Raw genomic sequence first — 17,336 nt, forward strand, 5'->3', positions numbered from 1 at the left:
GCTAAGAACAACCACGAGAAGTCGGTGAGACATGCTTATGAACAAAGAAAGTCGAAAGCAGCCGAACACACTCGAATTGACTGTCCTCTCAAACATACAGCGTATTGGAGTATATTGGAGGTTGTAGATTCCAGATTGAAAATTGGACAACGTCTAAGTTTTTCGGTATACCTTCATTGCTGTATTATATACTTGACACATTGCGGATCCAACGTCTGATGATCCTGCAGTGACCAGACATCATTTTGCCAGGAATTGCACATGCGAAAGCTTCGTGTACTTCCCAGAGACCAGGACGGTATGGAGCCATGAGGTTAAAACAAGCTTCTTCGATCCCGGCTCCCTGTGGGTCTGCTGCCAAGCCATCATCGCGTGGCCCCCATTGCAGCCACTCGGGTTTGCATGAAGACTGCAAATGGTATTGTTCACGCTTTCTTGGCGGCAACAATGACGGCGAGTTACAGGGTTGCCCTCGATGTTCGCGGCGGGTCACTTTCGCAAGCGTCGTTGGGACCAAGTCACTTCCACTTAGGCACGCCCGACACATAACACCAGCTCCAGAAGTGTTTTGCTTTGAATAATCCGCTGCTCGGAGCATCGGTACCTCGAACCCATCTCCTTCAACTCCCACTGCTCCAGCTGCAACCCGACTGCAATTCTACGACACCTCCATCGACTCATCAACATTATCCCGTCGATCGTTGCTACGTCTCACCTCTCCACACGCGCACGACTGCTCAACATGGCGGGTATGAAGCGTCGCAACTCCAGCATGCAAGCCGTAGCGGTGAAGAAACTCAAACCTACCAAAGAAGTCAAGACCCTCTTCAGCCTTCCTGTCGAAATCACCAACAGCATCATTGAGCAGATCGGCGCCGACCCGATGGAAGATCGTCGCTGCGGTGTTCACAAGGACCTCGTCATCGGCACTGGACTCGACCTCTTCCGCAACACGCTCTGGATGGGTCAATCTCGCCGATACCAGCACACGTTCCTCTTCCCACCATTCCATACTCGGAACTTGTTGAAGGTGCTCAGCGTGCAGGTCACGATTCCACGGGACGTGGTCGATGGCTATCCAGAGCCGGCGCAGAGGTAGGAGCTGATCTCGAAGGATCCGTCGTGGCTGTTGGTGATCAAGCAGCTGGCTGGGATGAAGATGCTGGACCTCCAGACCTTGACTATCGAGATCTTCACTCCCGGCGAGAGAGTGAACCAGGATCCATGCGTGGTCGGGAATAGGCGGTTGGCTAAGTCGGTTTTGAAGGACTTTGGTGCCCAAGATTGGCGCGAAGAAGGTGGTCGTGAAGTGCCCGGACGAGTGGACGGGGTAGCGAAAGGCGTCCACTGGCGGGGGAGAGAGGAAGGCGTATGGAGTGAAGATTACTCAAGGAAAGAGCGTAGGAACCTGGTTTAGTCGGAGCGATGTCCGTGGTAGCATAGATAGCCATCCTAAGATACCGGTGTTGGAAGCCTTGTGCGAGAAACTACGCATGTTGGTGCATTACTTCGTCCTGAAAACCATTTTCTGGAGCTAGTAGAGCTCGGACATAGTGTCTGTGTTAGGCGATGTGATAGGCGGCACTGGCGTTGCCAGGCTGGTGCTGTGGGCTATGGGCTCTGTCGCAGTGTTGTCGTTTGGCGTTGGAGAAAGAAGAGAAGAAGAAGCAGAAGGGTGACAGTCAGCGAGCCATCATATCTCCATCCCGGAGATAGGTGAACTAATTGCCTCCAACGACAAGAATATGTCGTCTTCCAATGGCTCGGCACCTCGTCTATCACTTGGTACCCTTCGTGTTGGATTCCTTCTTGTGGGACTTCTTCGTGTTTGGGGGGCTCGAAGCCAACGCGCTCGGAACATATACGTGGTCGTGCACACGCGATTCAGCGCCCAGAAATGCGTGAGTGTGATGACCTTCCGCTGGACATGCTTGGTGACGGTAATCCCATGGTCCATGACGGTAGTTAAATAGCGTTGAGTGCCTGCCTGTCCTCCACCCTGTCGCTGATGAGCAATTCTTACTGCCTCGGTCGTCGTCGAGAAGACCCGGACAGCCGCTTGAGCAAGACCTCATCCAAGCCTGAATGTAGCAGCTAGACAGAGAACCCCCGGCTTAGACTCGTGCCATGCTTTTCGATCACCCGCTGGCATGGGGATGTTCTGAGCCGTAATGAGGATAATCCTCAGCCGACTATGGTCAGTAGACAGTGCGATAATACGCGTGCGAGGTTCTTAGCCGAGATCTGAGCCATTCACTCTCGGTCACATGGAACAAGCGCAAACAGAAGCTAGTTGCCACAACGACGGCCGCTGATTGCCAGCATCCGGCGGCAGATTCTTACATCCTTGAGCAAGTCTCTCTATCAGGAGATACTCAACATCAGCTGCAGAAAGCCACAGGCGCACTGATTTTCGTACTCAATCTTCGAGAGAATACCCTATAAGGGTTGACTCGTAAGTAGAATCAACCATTAGGAGTCATTGTTCGCTCACCTATCCCACAGGCATAACCAACACATACACGCTGACGTCCGCCATGGTGCGCGTTACCACTCTCCCCATCGACGGCGACTGCTCCATCCTGATTAGGTCTGATGCTCTCAAGAGGACGCGCCACCGCAACTTGCGTCAGGATGTTGCACCATTCGAGAAGACTACGACGGTCAATGACTCGACTGTCAAGCGCAAGTCTCATGAGAAGGCTCCAAGATCTGGGAAAGTCAGCATGCATCGTCGCCTGCTGCACCCGCCTACCCGAGCTATCGACACAAGCTCCTCCTCCACGAAAGTCCGTGAGGATGTAGAAAACAGGGAACCATCAGCTGTGCAGCAGGTTTTTGGCAACATCGAGATAGTCAGCAATATCCTGCTCCACCTCGACCCTATCTCAGTCGTGGGCATCAAGCGAGTCAGCATTATCTTCCAGAATGCTGTGTGGGAGAGCCCCGTCTTGCGAGCCTACTCGTGCGAAGCTCCCGGCCTCCTCCTCGTAGGCCCCGACTACTGCAAATTCATCGACTGCATCTGGGGCGAGCCTATGGTCTTCAGGTCCCAAGCTGGGGGTCCTATTGGCGACCGTATTTTCGGCGTACCTCTTCCAGGTTGCCCACGGTTTGTCTACGGGCTTCGCCGTGACGCGCAGACCAGCCGTCTCTTCGGAGAGCTTGTCTGCCGCGTGGATTCTCGGCAGGACGCATTTGTCTTGGGAGATCCGGCGCGGCGGTACTGGAAAGAGTTCCCACTATCCCATCCCAACTACAAGGTCGAGGTCGTTGTCGAGTATGGTCTGGCGCAACGTCAAGGGCACAAGACGTCGCTCTGTGCTGAAGACGCCGCAGAGTCGTCGTATGAGTATTGTCTGGCTTGACTTTCCGACGTTGGGGGAGGTTGTGAGTGCCGTGAGGAAGTTCATGATGAAGGAGCCAGGGACATGGGAGAGGTTGGTTGCTCAGACTGCCACCGCTTTCACATCTGCCTAGTTTCCCATCAAAGACGTCAGCTTCCATGGTAACCAAGATAAGACGAAGATCATTGACGTTGGCGTAATGCCGGGGAAGCGCAGTGCTTTGGGTCAAGGCCATGTGGAGTTCAATACTCGAAGTCCAGCGCTCTGCTCCATCGCGCGTTGATGTATGCAAGATGCGCTGTGACCTGCCCATTACTCGCCTGATCTTGCTTCGTAGCAGCAACTCGTCCCTTTTCCGATCGCTCATTCCTCGCCGTCATAAGGAAGCCAGTACTCGTAGAACTTGAGCATCTGGGGCATCTTGAGGTCTTTCCTCGCCACCCGAACAAGAGTCTTCCCCTTAGTGCCATTAGCCTCGTTCGTGCTCTTCACTGCGAGCTTATCCATGACCAAGCCCTTGATAGCCTGGCCATAGTTGTCCACAACTTCCACCAGCTCGTCCGAGCATTCGCCCCATCCGCCCGCGTCATCATTCCCGACACATCCATTACACTCTGAGTGCAACACAAACCTGTCCCCATCCATGACAAAGTGCACCTCTCCGTCGTGCCCGTTCCACGCTCCCTCCGTCTTCGGGTGCTGGCACTGGCGAAAATCGAGCTGTAAGATGATGTAGACTGCTTTGGCGAGACGAAGAACAGCGCGCGGAAACTCTTTTAGCGTCTTGTGAATCGTGTAGGTCGTCAAGTCTGGCATGTACTGGGTCTCGACCAAGGAGTAGGAGAGCAAAGAGTTGTTGGAGTAGAAGTAGTTTGACGATTCCTGGCGCGTTTGCCGGCATGTGGACAGGAGGCCGGGGATCTCAAGATCGACGACATGGTCGTATTCAGAGAATTCCGCGGTCTCCAGACCTGCGCCGGTCTTGAACTCGTTGTCGGTGGGAAGGGCAAGCTGAAAGATCTGGTTGCGGACCTCGGCGGAGAGTTTCAACAAAGGGACCTTTGTCGCGTTGTGCGCAGAGGCGTCTTTCGCTTGTTGCCGAAGATCGGCTCGTTTCTGTGGTGAGAGATTGGTGCGGTGTCGAGCCATGGTGGTGTAGCTATGAAAGGCGTGTCGGTTGCGTCGAGTTGTGTGTTGAAGCTTGAGGTTGGAAGGCGAAATTTTGATAGCGCTGGCGTCCTAGGCGCCAAGACTGGAGACTCCTGTGGGAACGAGCATCTCAATTGAAATTTGCTAAGCCTCCGCCGATACATCTTTAAGACGAAATAAACTCGATCGGATGCTGATACCGTGCTTGATTACAACGACTACAACCTATGAATCGTGCAAGATCCCGACTATTCAGGGGCTTTCTGGAACGTCTACGAACGACACCCATATCCCCCAACGGTTGAGACCTTGAGTTCCAAATAGACAGAGAGCAAAATTCCAGCCAGTACTTTCTGATTCTTGCCAAACCGTAAGACACTCGCATTCTTAGGCTTGACTCCGCCAAGCAAAGCCCTCTTCTTTCTCCTTACAGCTTCCTCATCAACTCCACCATGCTCTTCATCTTCGGGTGACACTCAGTCTTCATTCCCGTTTTCATCCTCATCGTCATCTTCGTACCAAGTCATCACCCAGTCGCCGTTCATCACGCTTTTGGGCCATGGCAACTCACTCCGCTCCACGTGGACAAGAGTGCGGCACTGAATACCCCGTTCCGCATCTTTCTTGCTTGGTTGCATCTTGTCCTAAATCATGTCCTCCATGGCCTCGTAGTACTCCGCCATAACATCTCCCATGCCATCTGCACACTTCTGGTATCTGCAGCAATCGAATTCGGCGTGGACCGTATACTTGTTGCCCACCATGATTAGTTGGAACTCCGCGATGTGTTCCCGCCGGCGATTGGATTTTCCAAAGTATTTGCAATGGTCGAGTTTGAGGTCGATGGCGATGCGGAGATTCGTCATGTTGCGTAAGATGGCTCGGGGCATGCGTCTCACTCGTGCTGGGATCTCGGCTTTCATGAATTGATCGAAGTTGTCTGCTTTGGAGCTGCATCGGACGAGGAAGCTGTTGCTGCTGAAGAAGATGCTGGTCGCCTCATTGCGGATCTGACTGCTGGTTCGAAGAAGTCCTGGAAGCACGATTTGGCTGCCTCGGTAATGGTCGCTGAGGCCACGATACTGAAGGCGACGACTCTGGGCAACCAGCTCGTAGATCTGGTTGCGAATCTCGGCTGGTAACTTGAGGAAGCCAACTTTGTTGGCGTTTTGGGTTGCGGCTTCCTTTGCTTGTCGGCGGAGCCTGACGAGTTCGAACTTGGTCGGCTTCTTGCGACCGGGAGGCATGATGGCGAGTTGAGCCATGGGCGATGTGGTGGATTGAGTGATGTTTTGACTGAAGCTGGCGGGCGTGGAAGTATTTGACTGCAAAAAAGGTGCGGCGCACGTGCCATCGCCGGGCCTCACATGCCCGCTTCAGAAACAAACACCCTCCTGAATATGGCAAAACGTCCCCAACACAACATCTCCATCCACGCATTCGAAACCGATAGCCACACACTAGCACGATGGAGATGTCTGGGGATTTGGAGATCTTTCGCGAGCAATTGCTCGCCTCAGCCGCTGTGAAGAAAGGCCGCCAGCAGGCGCGCGCCATACAGCACCAACAAGCCCTCGAGAGCAAGGCTCTCCGCAATGCCTCCCCCCTCTCTCCCAAGCTCTTCCAAGACGCCATGGACCTCGCCATCGCGGCAGCCGTACCCGACTTCTTCGAGATCAAGATCCTGCGACGACCACGGGATTACCTCTCCCTCATGGACGGCTCCCAAGACGGCCAAGTCCTCCTCCTCGATCGCCTCGTCTCCCTCATGTCCCTCAACCGGGACTGCTACGCATCCGTCATCCGCGAAGTTAGCACCAAGATGGGCATCTGCATCAAGACCTGGAAGGCCATCGATGAGATTGACAAGCCCAGCTAGGAGAACACGCTGGACTCGATGCTCCGCCAGAACAACTCCAGGCATTGCGTCCTCGCCCACGCCGCCACCATCCAGGTCGAGGCCCTCTTGGTCTGGGACTTCAGAATAGACGAGCCTCCACCAGGTCTTTTTCCTCCCACCAACCGCCAGATGCACGAGGTCAACTATCCGAACAGACCCTTCGGAGATCGCTACATGCGTCGCTACACCGCCACCCTACGCCGTCGAGACCGCGACGACCTCACCCAATACGACCTCGCCGACTCGAGCTGCGAACGCTGGTCGCTCTCTCAACCCATCGACCACCACGACCAGTCCATCACAAGAATCTTCGCGTGGTCGGCATGGTCCTTCTACCGGGAACTCAAGCTCGAGCCCTTAATTCTTCTTCCAGGGAAAGATCGCTTCATTCCAACGATCTGGCACAATGTGGATGCTGCTTTCCATTCTTCGTACTTGGACGCGCAGAAGGACTGTGGCGTGGCGTTGAGTCCTCCCAAGTGCTTCTGCCTGATTCCTGCAAAGTATACGAGGAAATTGTTCGAGCATACCGAGCATCTTGGATATTGGGAGGAGGATGAGATGTGGAAGGCGGTGGGTGTTTGAAGAGAGGATGACACAGGTGGAGGGCTATCGTCACGACTGGGGAGGTTGATGATACGCAAGATATCAGCAGGCTGGAGAGACAAATGGCAGCAAGGAGACTTATCGACACTGCAGAGGAAATTGATGATACATGTGTCACGAGAAGAGTCAAGAGGATGCGGCAATTGAGTGTCTTGGACCCGAGACTTGATTGGACTGGGAAGATGAGACAGTTATATGGCGGAGCTCACGAAGCCTCCATCGAAAGGTCATGAGGTGCAAGAGCCTTGCGAGAAGTCTACAGCTCGTCGAAATGTCATGCAAAGGTCTACTCAATGGCCCTGGTACACAACTGACTATACCCAGCCAAACCACTCTCCGTCTTTCTTCCCAGATACGCACTATTTGTTCATCATGTCAGCTCCGGTCGATCCTCACTACTGATCATCAAAAAGTCATCATCCCAAACCCCTGCCCTCACAATCTCCAAAGCATCGAACAACTTCGTCTTCGACCCAAAACGGCTACCCCTTCCATCTTCAGCCTCGAATCTTCCCCACTAACCACAAAACCCAAGTCAAAAGCAAGAGCAACCACTTTCCAGCCAAAAAGAACCAACACCCCCCACCAGGCTCAAGAAGTAAAACAACCCGCGACCATTCGGATTCGAACCAAAGTCCTCAGATACTCCCATCATCTCCGTCCTCAGCGAAGAGGGTGGATGGGGGTCTGAAATGCTAAACCACTGCACCATGGACGCCTCACTCGATTCTATTGGCGCCGCGAGCATGAAGTTGATAGATAAGAGCTGGAGGATTGCGTGGGACGGAGAGGTGGGTAGTTGCATGTGATGATGAGGGGTGAGGTGGTATATGCGAGGCCCCGACGGGGAGGTGCAGTGGAGATGGAAAGATGCATGGGCTTCCCAGAGCTCGAAGATGTGGATCAGGTAAGGTTTCTGGTTTTTCACTACCACGTCACCGAGATGCTGCTTTGACTTCTACGAAATTGAAACAAAGGAAGAGCGGGAAGGCCTTAATCAGGGGCTAGCGGTGGCCGCAACGATCCTGAGGCATAGAGAAGCCGAAGCAACTGCTCTTTATCATGCCATAATTACGGCGAGCATACTAGAACACCCTCAAACACTATCCCTCCCTCACACTCTCTTTCCCCAGCGTTCGAGGACAAGTATTCTTCCCTCCGCCCGTTACTCAAGACCACATCCAATTCGTGCTCATAGTTCTTCTCACCCATTCACCACCTGTCTCCATTCCCGCACCCATAAAGTCAAGAGCGCCCAAACTCTCCATACAACACCTCGATCGAACCATCCCCTACTTCGCCATGAAGTCCCATCGGTATGCCGGACCTCCTATCCTAACCTTCAACTTCCCAACCAGACAAAGCCTCAATCGCCAAATCAAATGCCCTAATTCTATCGCCTCATAACATCCCAGCTAAGTGCAAATACTACTTTCTTAGTCGAGAGCTCGAGACGCAGTAACAGGGCAACCAATAGGGAGTACGAAACTACCTAAAGCCTTGTCGTTACGCCTACCGTCCGATCCCCATTGCCAACTTTCCATTTCCGAATTCTCAAGTCCAAGGCTTCGACTTCCGAAACAGCACCTCCTGGCGTGGAGCAGATACCACTTCCTCTGTCGAAGGTGAAATAGTTAGGAGGAGGGAGTACGAACCAGCCCCATCTCTACGCCTATCTCCAATGCTCACTTGCCACTTCCCACTTCCGATCCCGTAACCGCAGACCCTGCACCTTCGAAGTAAGAGTTCCCGGCGGAGAGCAAATATCACTGCCTTAATCAAAACCAAAGAGAAAGGCAGGAGGAAGTACGAACTCATGAAGTCGGTACGTCCATCCTTTCCTTTCCTCTTCCCTTCCGATTTTTCGAATTTTCAAGCGCACAGAATCTCCACTTTCAAACCAATAACTGCGGTTGTAGAGCAGATACCGCTGGCGCAGTGGAGAGCGAGGCAAAGGGGAGGAGTTGCCAGTATGAGCAATTCTCCAGCAACCTCACTGGGCACAAGAGAGACATCATCATAAGATATCACCAACACGGGAATGAAACAGAAGTGGACCGGAAGCACTTTGAAAGCGATCACATTTGAGTATGAAGCTCTGATCTCAAGCCTCATGACTTGAGGCAAAAAAACTCATCTCACCCCATCCACCACATTACCACCCTCTCCATCTCCATCATCATCTCCACCCCATGACCTCGTTCCTCACTCACCCCCCTCCAACTCATGCATCCACTTGAGACAATCAAACAGACACTCAAACTCCCTCCTCGGATGCTGCTCCACCTCATGCGTCGTCCACGCACTAATCTGACAACGCAGATACTCCATCATGCTCCAAGTCGCACCGCCGTCGATGCTCATCTCCATGGCAAGGAGCGCATCGTAGTCGGACCACTTGGCGGGGTCGTAGGTATCGTCGGTGATGGCGTTGCCTTCGTCGAGGCCGAAGATGGCTTGCACGTTCCACATAACGCCCTCGTTCGTCGGGCGGTTGGAGTAGCGGGCGTTGAAGCCGGTGGAGTTCCAGGTGGTGGTCCAGAAGTGGTGGTTGTTCTCGACGCCGTAGAGAGACATGCTGATGTTCAGCAGGCCGGCGATCTCAGCGTTGGAGGAGACATCCGTCGTCAAGTCAGTGCCGAGTACTTGCTCGGCGACGTGGAGGCGGCAATCTTCTGCGTCAGGAGTCGGCGTTGGGGACGGCGCTGATACGCTCGATGTCGAGGTTGTTGGAGGTATGCCTTGCCCGCAGTCCCAGTAGCAGGTGATGATGCGCTCGACCTTGGCACCAGGCTCCCACCAATTGCCCTCCCATGAGCCAACGTCGCAGAATGGCATCTCGCCTTGAATGGTGTCGTTCGCGAGCCAAGAGACGTCTCCAGTACGAAATAAGGTAGCCCAGGAGGTGTACCACGTGGTTCTCGCGAGCTCCTCCATGCGAGGCAGCAGCTCGAATCCTGTGAATTCCTCCTTCGTGTCCGGATTGATTGAGAAAAGAACCGACATGCCGTTCGCATCGTTCCAATCATCGCCTGGGATCACGAACTCATGAAAGAAGTCGTGTTGGTTTGAGAACCATTGCCAGGCGAGCACCTGCTGAGAAGCGTCGGAGATCTTCAAGGAGACATTCAAGCCGCCATGTATCTCTTGACCAACTTCATCTGCAATAGTCCATGGACCCTCATCGACCTCAACGGTACAAGTCTGGACTGCATAGGCATCTGTGGTAGTGCTGGGTGAGATCAGAGGTTCTGTGATGGTCGACGACGGCGTGAAGGAGGTAGAAGTTGGGGCAGCCCAAGAGGTTGAGGCTGGCAAGCCACAGTCCCAGTAGAAGTCCAGGTCGCGCGCCTGGTCCAAGATATTGGTCCCAGCAGGATGCCACTCGCCCTGAATACAAAACGGCTGAGGAGTGGACAACATGATGAAGTCTGTCGGCCACTGATTCGAGAGAATGGTGCCGCTGTTCGATGTGCTCAGCTGCACCAGCCACTGCGTCCAGTCTTCGCCGTGACCAAGGCCGTCAGAGTTGGCGTCGATCTCGTCTTGTGTAATCGACAGACCAGACACTGGATCAATGCCGAAGGTGATCTCCGCGTTTGGAGAGTCTACCCAGTCCAAGCCACCTGTGAAGTACGTCTGCGTCCAGCTCAGCGCAGCGTTATCCATCTTCTTCGACACCGACTTGCCAGAAGGATCGAAAAGCTCCATGGCCACGTTCCAGCCGACATGAACGTCTCCATTGTTGCGGACGGCTTGCTCAACGTGGAGCTTGCAGAAGTTTGTGGGCAGAGGTGCGGCAGATGCGACAGGGTCCGCAGTCTGCACTGGAGTGTAGAAGGTGATACCAGCGGCGCAACCTAACGTCGTTGTCTGGTCTTCGCCCACCATGGTCACCATGTTGGCTGAAACGTCACTGTCGCATGCGCAGCCGCTGAGGGGATTGGGGTCAGTTCCGCCGTTGTCTTCGATTGGTAACGGTGCGAGGCTGCATGACGTGAGCGGCATCGTCGTCGTGGGGCCTCGAGTGGTGCTGCTGTTGGTAGACGACATGGTGGGCATCGATGCCGAGGGCGAAGTCATCGGCGTGGATGTGCTGTTCGTCGATGTCTGCGTCGGCGAGGTGATGGTCGAATTTGTCACCGTCGACGTAGATTCGGATGCAGAGGTCATGCTGGCCGTGCTGCTGTTCATGGACCGAGTCGAGAAGGTCTCTGTGCTGGTGATGGAAGCTGGCGGTGCCGTCAGTGTCATGAAATCCGTAAACTGGGAGTAGAAGTCGGATGAAAACGTCGCCGCAATGCTGAAAGTCGCCTCCATGGTGCACACGGCATGAGTGGGTATCGCGAGCGACGAGGTGGTGTCCATGGCATCGGCATCGAGCATTGCAGGTGGCGGAGGCGGAGCTGGAAGAGTTGGGATACCTCTGAAAGGCCACATGAGGTTGAACTGCGCATCGTAGTTGGGTGGAATGTCGACATACATGCGAGCAGCAGACTGCGCGCACTCCTGGCCAGGTCCTCGAGGAATCTGCTTTGGGCCGTACTGAACCAAGACTCTGCCGAAAGGCATTAAGTTGGCGAGCTCTTGCGTGGTGCCTTTCCATCCATTCACCTTGTCTTTCTGAAACTTGGTAAACGCATCAAAGCCGGTCATGGACACGTATGGTATCAGTGTCGTTGGCTCGTCTCGACCCGGCACTCCGAATAGCTCGTTCAGCCAAACCTCCATCTCGTCGAGATCCTCTTGATAGTATGGACGCCCTGTGTCGCGCTCAACGTTGTGGATGATGAACGGGTGGACTTTCGTGGACGTCTTGTCGAACGGTCCGTCCTTGGCCATGTACTGCCCGAAACCCATCAGTCCATTGGTGTAAGGGGGATCCTCACCGTCGCGCAGCTCGTCGAGAACGACCTGGAGGTCCTCGCCAAGTGGTCGAGCAACAAAGGCGTACTGTTCCCAGACGTGTGACATCCAGCAGCCTTTCTCAGAGATGAGTACGACGGACCAACAGCCCCAAAGGCCACGAAGAGCGATACCATCGCTCGCCATGCCGAATGCAATGTAGTCGGCGGTTGATCCATGATTGAACCTGCTGGACCTCCCATGCGGGACTCTGGCTGATCGAAACCACTCTCTCCGCAAGAACGACCAGTAGTTGAAGAAGTCCATATTTCTGTCGCCAGTGTGGGAGTCCGGGACTTCGAGCACCAACTCGTTGGTGAGGTTGCTCAGCAAAAGCTGTTCTTGCAACGCCGCCCACTCCTGTCCTGCCACCACCAGAGTCGTGCCATTGGACAATAGCAGTTCGCGGGAAGAGAGCGCAGATGATCCCGACAACTCTCGGTTCTCGGTACTGTCTTCGTCACACTTGCCACATGTCGCCGCACTGCAGGCTTCCCTGTTCTTAGGCTCGCATTTCTCATTCGGATCAAGCTGATCAGGAAGAGTGTCCCACATCTGTTCGAAGTCCGCACGAGGCTGACGGAACGGCACAATGTCTGCGGATAGCCGCCAGATGGCCTTCTGCTTCCGCTCGATCTTGCCGTCTTTGTCTTTTGTGCAGCGGACCTGCATTGGATCGTATTGGACATTGATCTTCCCGTTTGCTTTCTCAGCCAGAGCCGGGTCGAAAGTCTCATAGTCGATTGCGCCATCCTTGAAGTATTCAATGCTGTAGCTGAGAGGGGTGTATCGAATCTCAATTGGCATTGTCGCAAACTTGGCCCTGAATCGACGCTTGAGCGCGTCAACCTTCTCCGGATGCTCGAGGGCATTCTCCGGCGGGATGTGGCCTTGGGTACCCGGATACTTCCTCGGTGTGAAGACGTAGACACGCAAGTTCTCCGCGTCTGGACCAAATGCCAATCCAGGGTACATCAGTTCACCCAAACCCTGGAGATCGGGATCAGAAAGAGGGTTTGAGAACATCTCATCGATGAGGGAGGACCACTCTCGATCTCCGAGTTCGACGATCATGTCCTTCACACGTCGCTCAAAACCACCGCCTTGCCAAATGTGCGACATCCACGCACCCTTCTGGCTCACGACAACAACAGAGGTGCATCCGTAGAGACCAGTCAGCGCCAGGACTTCCTCTTTCTTGCCAAACGAAACGAATTTCGCGGTGGTGCTGTGAAAACGGCCGAATTGATTGTGACGGACCAGAGTGTTGGCCTTCCCAGCTCTGAGGGTCTGCCGCTTCATGTAAGCCTCCCAATCTCCCGGGTCCTGCCCTGGCCAGCTCAGGAAGAGGCTGTTACCCGTGACGCTGGTAATATTTGACGATGATGTTGGTGGCTGTGCGCACACTGGGCATGTTCCGTACGAGCAGCGTGGAGGACGACAGCCCTTCTCGATGCCATTGGAGAAGTAGATCATCTCCAGGCCAAGGGTACAGGAGTCGCTGCACTGCTCAGCGACATCTCGCGCAAAGGCAGCCCGCTCATCATCAGACTCCTCACCAATCTGATCCTCGTCGGCATCCCACATGTCCTGATCGACATACTTTCGGCCGTTCTCTTCATCGACCCACAACCGCCAGATGGCCTGCTGCTTCTTGCTCTTTGAGCATTCAATCTGCTTGGGATCATATTGGAGGATGACTTTGCCGCGAGCGGAGGAGGCAAGCTCCTTGTTGACGGCAGCTTTGTCGAGCTCGCCCTTGGCGTTGTAAAAGCGGCGCTCCTTGGTGAGTGGAGTGTAGGTGATGATGTTTGGGGTGACTTTGAGACGACCCTTCAGCATGTCGAGGATAGTTGTCACCTTCCGCGGCCAACGAAGATGCTCAAGGTCTGGCTGAGGGTTGCCAAGGTACTCGATATCGATAGGCGTGACGATCCAAACCTTGATGTTGTAGTCGCCGTTGGGGTCGAAGGAGCCCATGGGCTTCATGTATCCCTCCAGACCGGAGATGCTGGCGTCTTTGCCGTTGCCGGTGAAGAGCTGACCAGCAGGATCTTTAAAGTCTTTGATGAGTGAGGTAGCGAAGGTCGGGATCTCCCAGATGTGAGACATCCACGCGCCTTGGTGCGATGCAACCACAACTGTCGTGCAGCCGTAGAGAGCGCCAACTGCGAGGACATCCGGGTGGTCTTCGAATGGCATGAAGATGGCAGTGGTTCCCCAGCGGGCTGGGTCATTGATGTCTTTCGGCGGCCACCGGGTCGCCGGCTGAGGCACTTGCTTGGCGCACCGGAACTGTTGCAGCATGAAGCGATTGAAGGCCGATGCATCAACGCTCTCGGGCTCTGAGAGTACGAAGCTGTTGAACAGGTCTCGTGAAAGGACGAGGGAGCTGTTCGTCGATATGTTCTGCTGCGGATGCCAGTCACACGCTTCGCCGCAGAGGTCCGACGAGCACATTGGAACAAGGCACTCCATCGTACCGTTTGCAGACGGCTGCACTGGACTAGTTGGACAGGAAAAAGCGGTCGACGTGGTAGTCGTAGCCGTGACGTCGCAGCCGCTGACGAGCGATGTGGTGGTGCTGCAGACGAGGCTCACGTCCGTCCATGATGCCCCAATGACGGTCTGTGAGCAGTTGACAGCCGCATCGGTCACTGTTGAGGTTTGAGAGCAGGATCGAATGGTGGTCGTCGTGACTGTTGGAGTAACGCTGCATCCGCGAGTGATCTGCGTATTGGAGCTGCATGCTGTGGTGGTCGAATTGGAGCCTGGGGCAGCAGGGCCAACGGAGCAAGTGACAGCAGTGTTCGTGGCAGTGATGGTCTCAGTGCAGGACTCTTCCGATGATGACGTCTCTGAGCCAGTGGGTGAGGTCGTTGGCTCAGTCGCGGTGGGATTTGTTGGATCTGGAGTTGGCTCCGGGGGTGTCGGACTGTTTGGGTCTGGGCCAGGGCCAAGGTCGATTGGGGGCAGAGCCAGCTTTGGAAAGATGATGCTGAAGCCGTGGAGCTGAGGAAACTCCAGCTTGAGGCCATTGATGTCGTGGTTGAGGATGTCGCAGAGGGCGGCCATCGCCTGCTGCACGAAACACTTCACGGTGTCCACCGGATGAAGAAGGTCGATGCCGCACTTCGGCTTGTAGCAAGGATCGTTGGGGCCACCACCATCACCGCCGCTGCCTTTGTGACCGGTGTACATGCTGCAGTCGAAGTGCAACCAGCCGCAAAGCCAGAAGACGTACTGTCTCAAAGGCTCAACCTGTGCCTCGCAAAGGCCAATGTCGAAGATGTCGATGCAGTGTCGTAGACCGTCGATGACGGCGATAAGATCATCCTGCTGCTCGTCACGGACTTCGTACTGATCTTCGACAGAGCCAGTCACGTATGGAAAGATTGCCGAAGTCGTAACTGTTGTCAAGCTGTCCTCCCAAGAAAGAGTGTAAATGGAAGTTGGGATGGCAGTGAACATTGGCCAAACAGTCTGCGTGGTCATCTGTCCGTCCTCTGACCAAACCGTGATGTACGGAACTGGAGTGCCCGAAGTCATGGTCAAGAACGCAGGCGGGCTATCATCAGACCCAGTGAAAGTGCTCAGGTCGGTTGACTCCATAGTAGGCATTGAAGAGAAGGTGGACCAATCAGTCGATGCGGACGTCGGCTCCTCAGTTACAGAAGAAGGCTGAGAAGTCTCCCAAGATATCGAAGGCCAGAGGCTCATTGTCGATGTTGTGCTGGGCAATGTGGTAATGCTCAAGGACGGTGTGGGTGAGTAAGCAGGCCAGAATGTCATCGTAGTGGACGTGCCATCTGTAGGGAAGACGGTCACGAAGGGCGATGGAATGCCTTCAGTTGGTCCAACAGACTCCGATGGAGGAGAGTCGCCGGTGAAGGTGCTCAAAGCTGCGGTTGTCGATGATATCTCAGCCAATGAGAGGGTCTCACTGGTGGAAGGCGGGGTCGTGGCCCAAGTAGTTGACTGCCAGATGGTCATGGTTCCCAGAGTCCCATTGCGGTTGGTGATGCTCATTGTTGGTCCAGCCGGGAGAGGGTACAAGGTCACTGTCGTCAGCATACCGCTGGTTGAGTAGACGGAAGTGACGGGCGAAGGAGGTAGCGTAGTGGGAGGCGCAATAGTAGTGCCGTTGCCAGGGGGAATGCCAAGATCTGACTTGCTGGAAGTCACTGCCGTCGTGCCTGATCCAGATGAAGATATCTTTGTTGTTGACAAGGTCGTACTCTGGCTGACGCTCGCGGTGCTGTTGCCGAATGGCGCAGAGCTTGACGTCCCTGCGATTGAAGTTCCAGTGGAATTGCCATGGCTAATACTCGGTGTGCTTGAGATCGTGCTTGTCAACGACTCTTCAGTCGTGCTCGTCGAAGATGCTTCAGTCGTGCTTGTCGAGGATGCTTCCCTCGTGCTTGTCGAAGATACTTCAGTTGTGCTCTGACTCTCGCTGCTCTCGGAGGAGAGCTGCCCAGTGGAAGTTGTGGAGTTCTGAGTCGAACTGGATGAGCTCTGAGTTGAACTGGGGGAAGGGGCTGAACCGGTCGATGTCGTGCCGAGGACGGTGCCGTTGCTCAGGGTATTGCTTGTACGGAAGTCTGCGCTGCTCTTGCTCCTCGACAAAATCGAAGAGCTGGTCGATATGCTGGAGAGGCTGACCGTGGTCAGGTTGACAGTGGTGCCAGAAAGAGAGGTCCAGATAGTCAGGCTAGAGTAGGTCGTGCTAGTCTCAGCTGTTGTTGACAAGCCTGATGATGACTCTGAGGAGCTTGTCTGACTCGAGGAACTGGTATACGTCGTCGCAGCAAACGGCGTGGTGCCCGATGAGGATGACGTCGAACTGGATGTACTCGACCAGACCGTGCTGTTGCTTGTGGTAGGAGCGTATGGCCAAGATATGGGAGTACTGCTCGACTGCGTCGAAGACGAACTTGAAGTAGTCGCTGAGCCGCTTCCGGAATCGGAAGGAACGCTCGTGACAGAAGTAGTCGATGAATCTGGACCGATCGAAGGAGACGAAGGAGTGACCGAAGAGGTAGTTATGCCAGAAGAGCTGCTCGTGGTCAAGGAACTCTCAGTAGACGAAACAGGCGAGTAAGAGAACGAAGGGGTACTGCTGCTCCAGGTGAACCCGGCGGTAGCGTTGATTGGGATCGTGGTGGTGCAAGTAGTAGCGGAGCCGTTGACGAGGAAAGAGGTAACGATCGTGGCGGATGCAGTGGTCGTGCACGAGGTGGTGCTGTTGATGGCCAGCGAAGCCTTGTCTTGCAGGCCGCCCGCCGTGACGAGCGAGCCAAGGGCAATGGCCCCGAGCAGGCGGAGGGTGCCCATCTCGAGGAGGGCGGTGATGGTGTGGCGTGTATTCGAAGGAGTGTATCAGTGAGTGTAATGAGTGGGAGAACGTTGCGGTAATGGAACGAGGG

The 17,336-nt window shown here is 54.7% G+C and overlaps 6 protein-coding genes and 1 non-coding gene across 7 annotated transcripts; 2 read left to right on the forward strand and 5 right to left on the reverse strand.

The window, feature by feature from the left end:
- Positions 1-658: 658 nt before the first annotated feature.
- Positions 659-1,495, reverse strand: M409DRAFT_54039 (uncharacterized protein; the record flags this gene model as incomplete). Its single annotated transcript, XM_033812563.1, has 2 exons — positions 659-1,347; positions 1,462-1,495. The coding sequence occupies 2 exons, from the start codon at positions 1,493-1,495 to the stop codon at positions 659-661; spliced, it is 723 nt and encodes a 240-aa protein (XP_033668329.1).
- A 1,042-nt stretch (positions 1,496-2,537) lies between these two features.
- M409DRAFT_22249 (uncharacterized protein) lies at positions 2,538-3,368 on the forward strand (the record flags this gene model as incomplete). The annotated part of the gene is made up of 1 exon (XM_033806255.1): positions 2,538-3,368. The coding sequence occupies one exon, from the start codon at positions 2,538-2,540 to the stop codon at positions 3,366-3,368; it is 831 nt and encodes a 276-aa protein (XP_033668330.1).
- Positions 3,369-3,710: 342 nt separating this feature from the next.
- On the reverse strand, positions 3,711-4,496 carry M409DRAFT_22250 (uncharacterized protein; the record flags this gene model as incomplete). The annotated part of the gene is made up of 1 exon (XM_033806256.1): positions 3,711-4,496. One exon carries the CDS (start codon positions 4,494-4,496, stop codon positions 3,711-3,713), a length of 786 nt encoding a protein of 261 aa, XP_033668331.1.
- Positions 4,497-5,140: 644 nt separating this feature from the next.
- On the reverse strand, positions 5,141-5,743 carry M409DRAFT_54042 (uncharacterized protein; the record flags this gene model as incomplete). The annotated part of the gene is made up of 1 exon (XM_033812564.1): positions 5,141-5,743. One exon carries the CDS (start codon positions 5,741-5,743, stop codon positions 5,141-5,143), a length of 603 nt encoding a protein of 200 aa, XP_033668332.1.
- Positions 5,744-5,964: 221 nt separating this feature from the next.
- M409DRAFT_22252 (uncharacterized protein) lies at positions 5,965-6,981 on the forward strand (the record flags this gene model as incomplete). The annotated part of the gene is made up of 2 exons (XM_033806257.1): positions 5,965-6,306; positions 6,376-6,981. 2 exons carry the CDS (start codon positions 5,965-5,967, stop codon positions 6,979-6,981), a joined length of 948 nt encoding a protein of 315 aa, XP_033668333.1.
- A 630-nt stretch (positions 6,982-7,611) lies between these two features.
- On the reverse strand, positions 7,612-7,720 carry M409DRAFT_t30. Its single transcript has one exon. It is a non-coding gene; the product is annotated as a tRNA-Gly (tRNA).
- A 1,487-nt stretch (positions 7,721-9,207) lies between these two features.
- M409DRAFT_22253 (uncharacterized protein) lies at positions 9,208-17,244 on the reverse strand (the record flags this gene model as incomplete). The annotated part of the gene is made up of 1 exon (XM_033806258.1): positions 9,208-17,244. One exon carries the CDS (start codon positions 17,242-17,244, stop codon positions 9,208-9,210), a length of 8,037 nt encoding a protein of 2,678 aa, XP_033668334.1.
- Between the last annotated feature and the right edge of the window lie 92 nt (positions 17,245-17,336).

The sequence above is a fragment of the Zasmidium cellare genome, assembly GCF_010093935.1.
Source record: "Zasmidium cellare ATCC 36951 unplaced genomic scaffold M409scaffold_15, whole genome shotgun sequence".
Lineage (NCBI taxonomy): Eukaryota > Fungi > Ascomycota > Dothideomycetes > Mycosphaerellales > Mycosphaerellaceae > Zasmidium > Zasmidium cellare.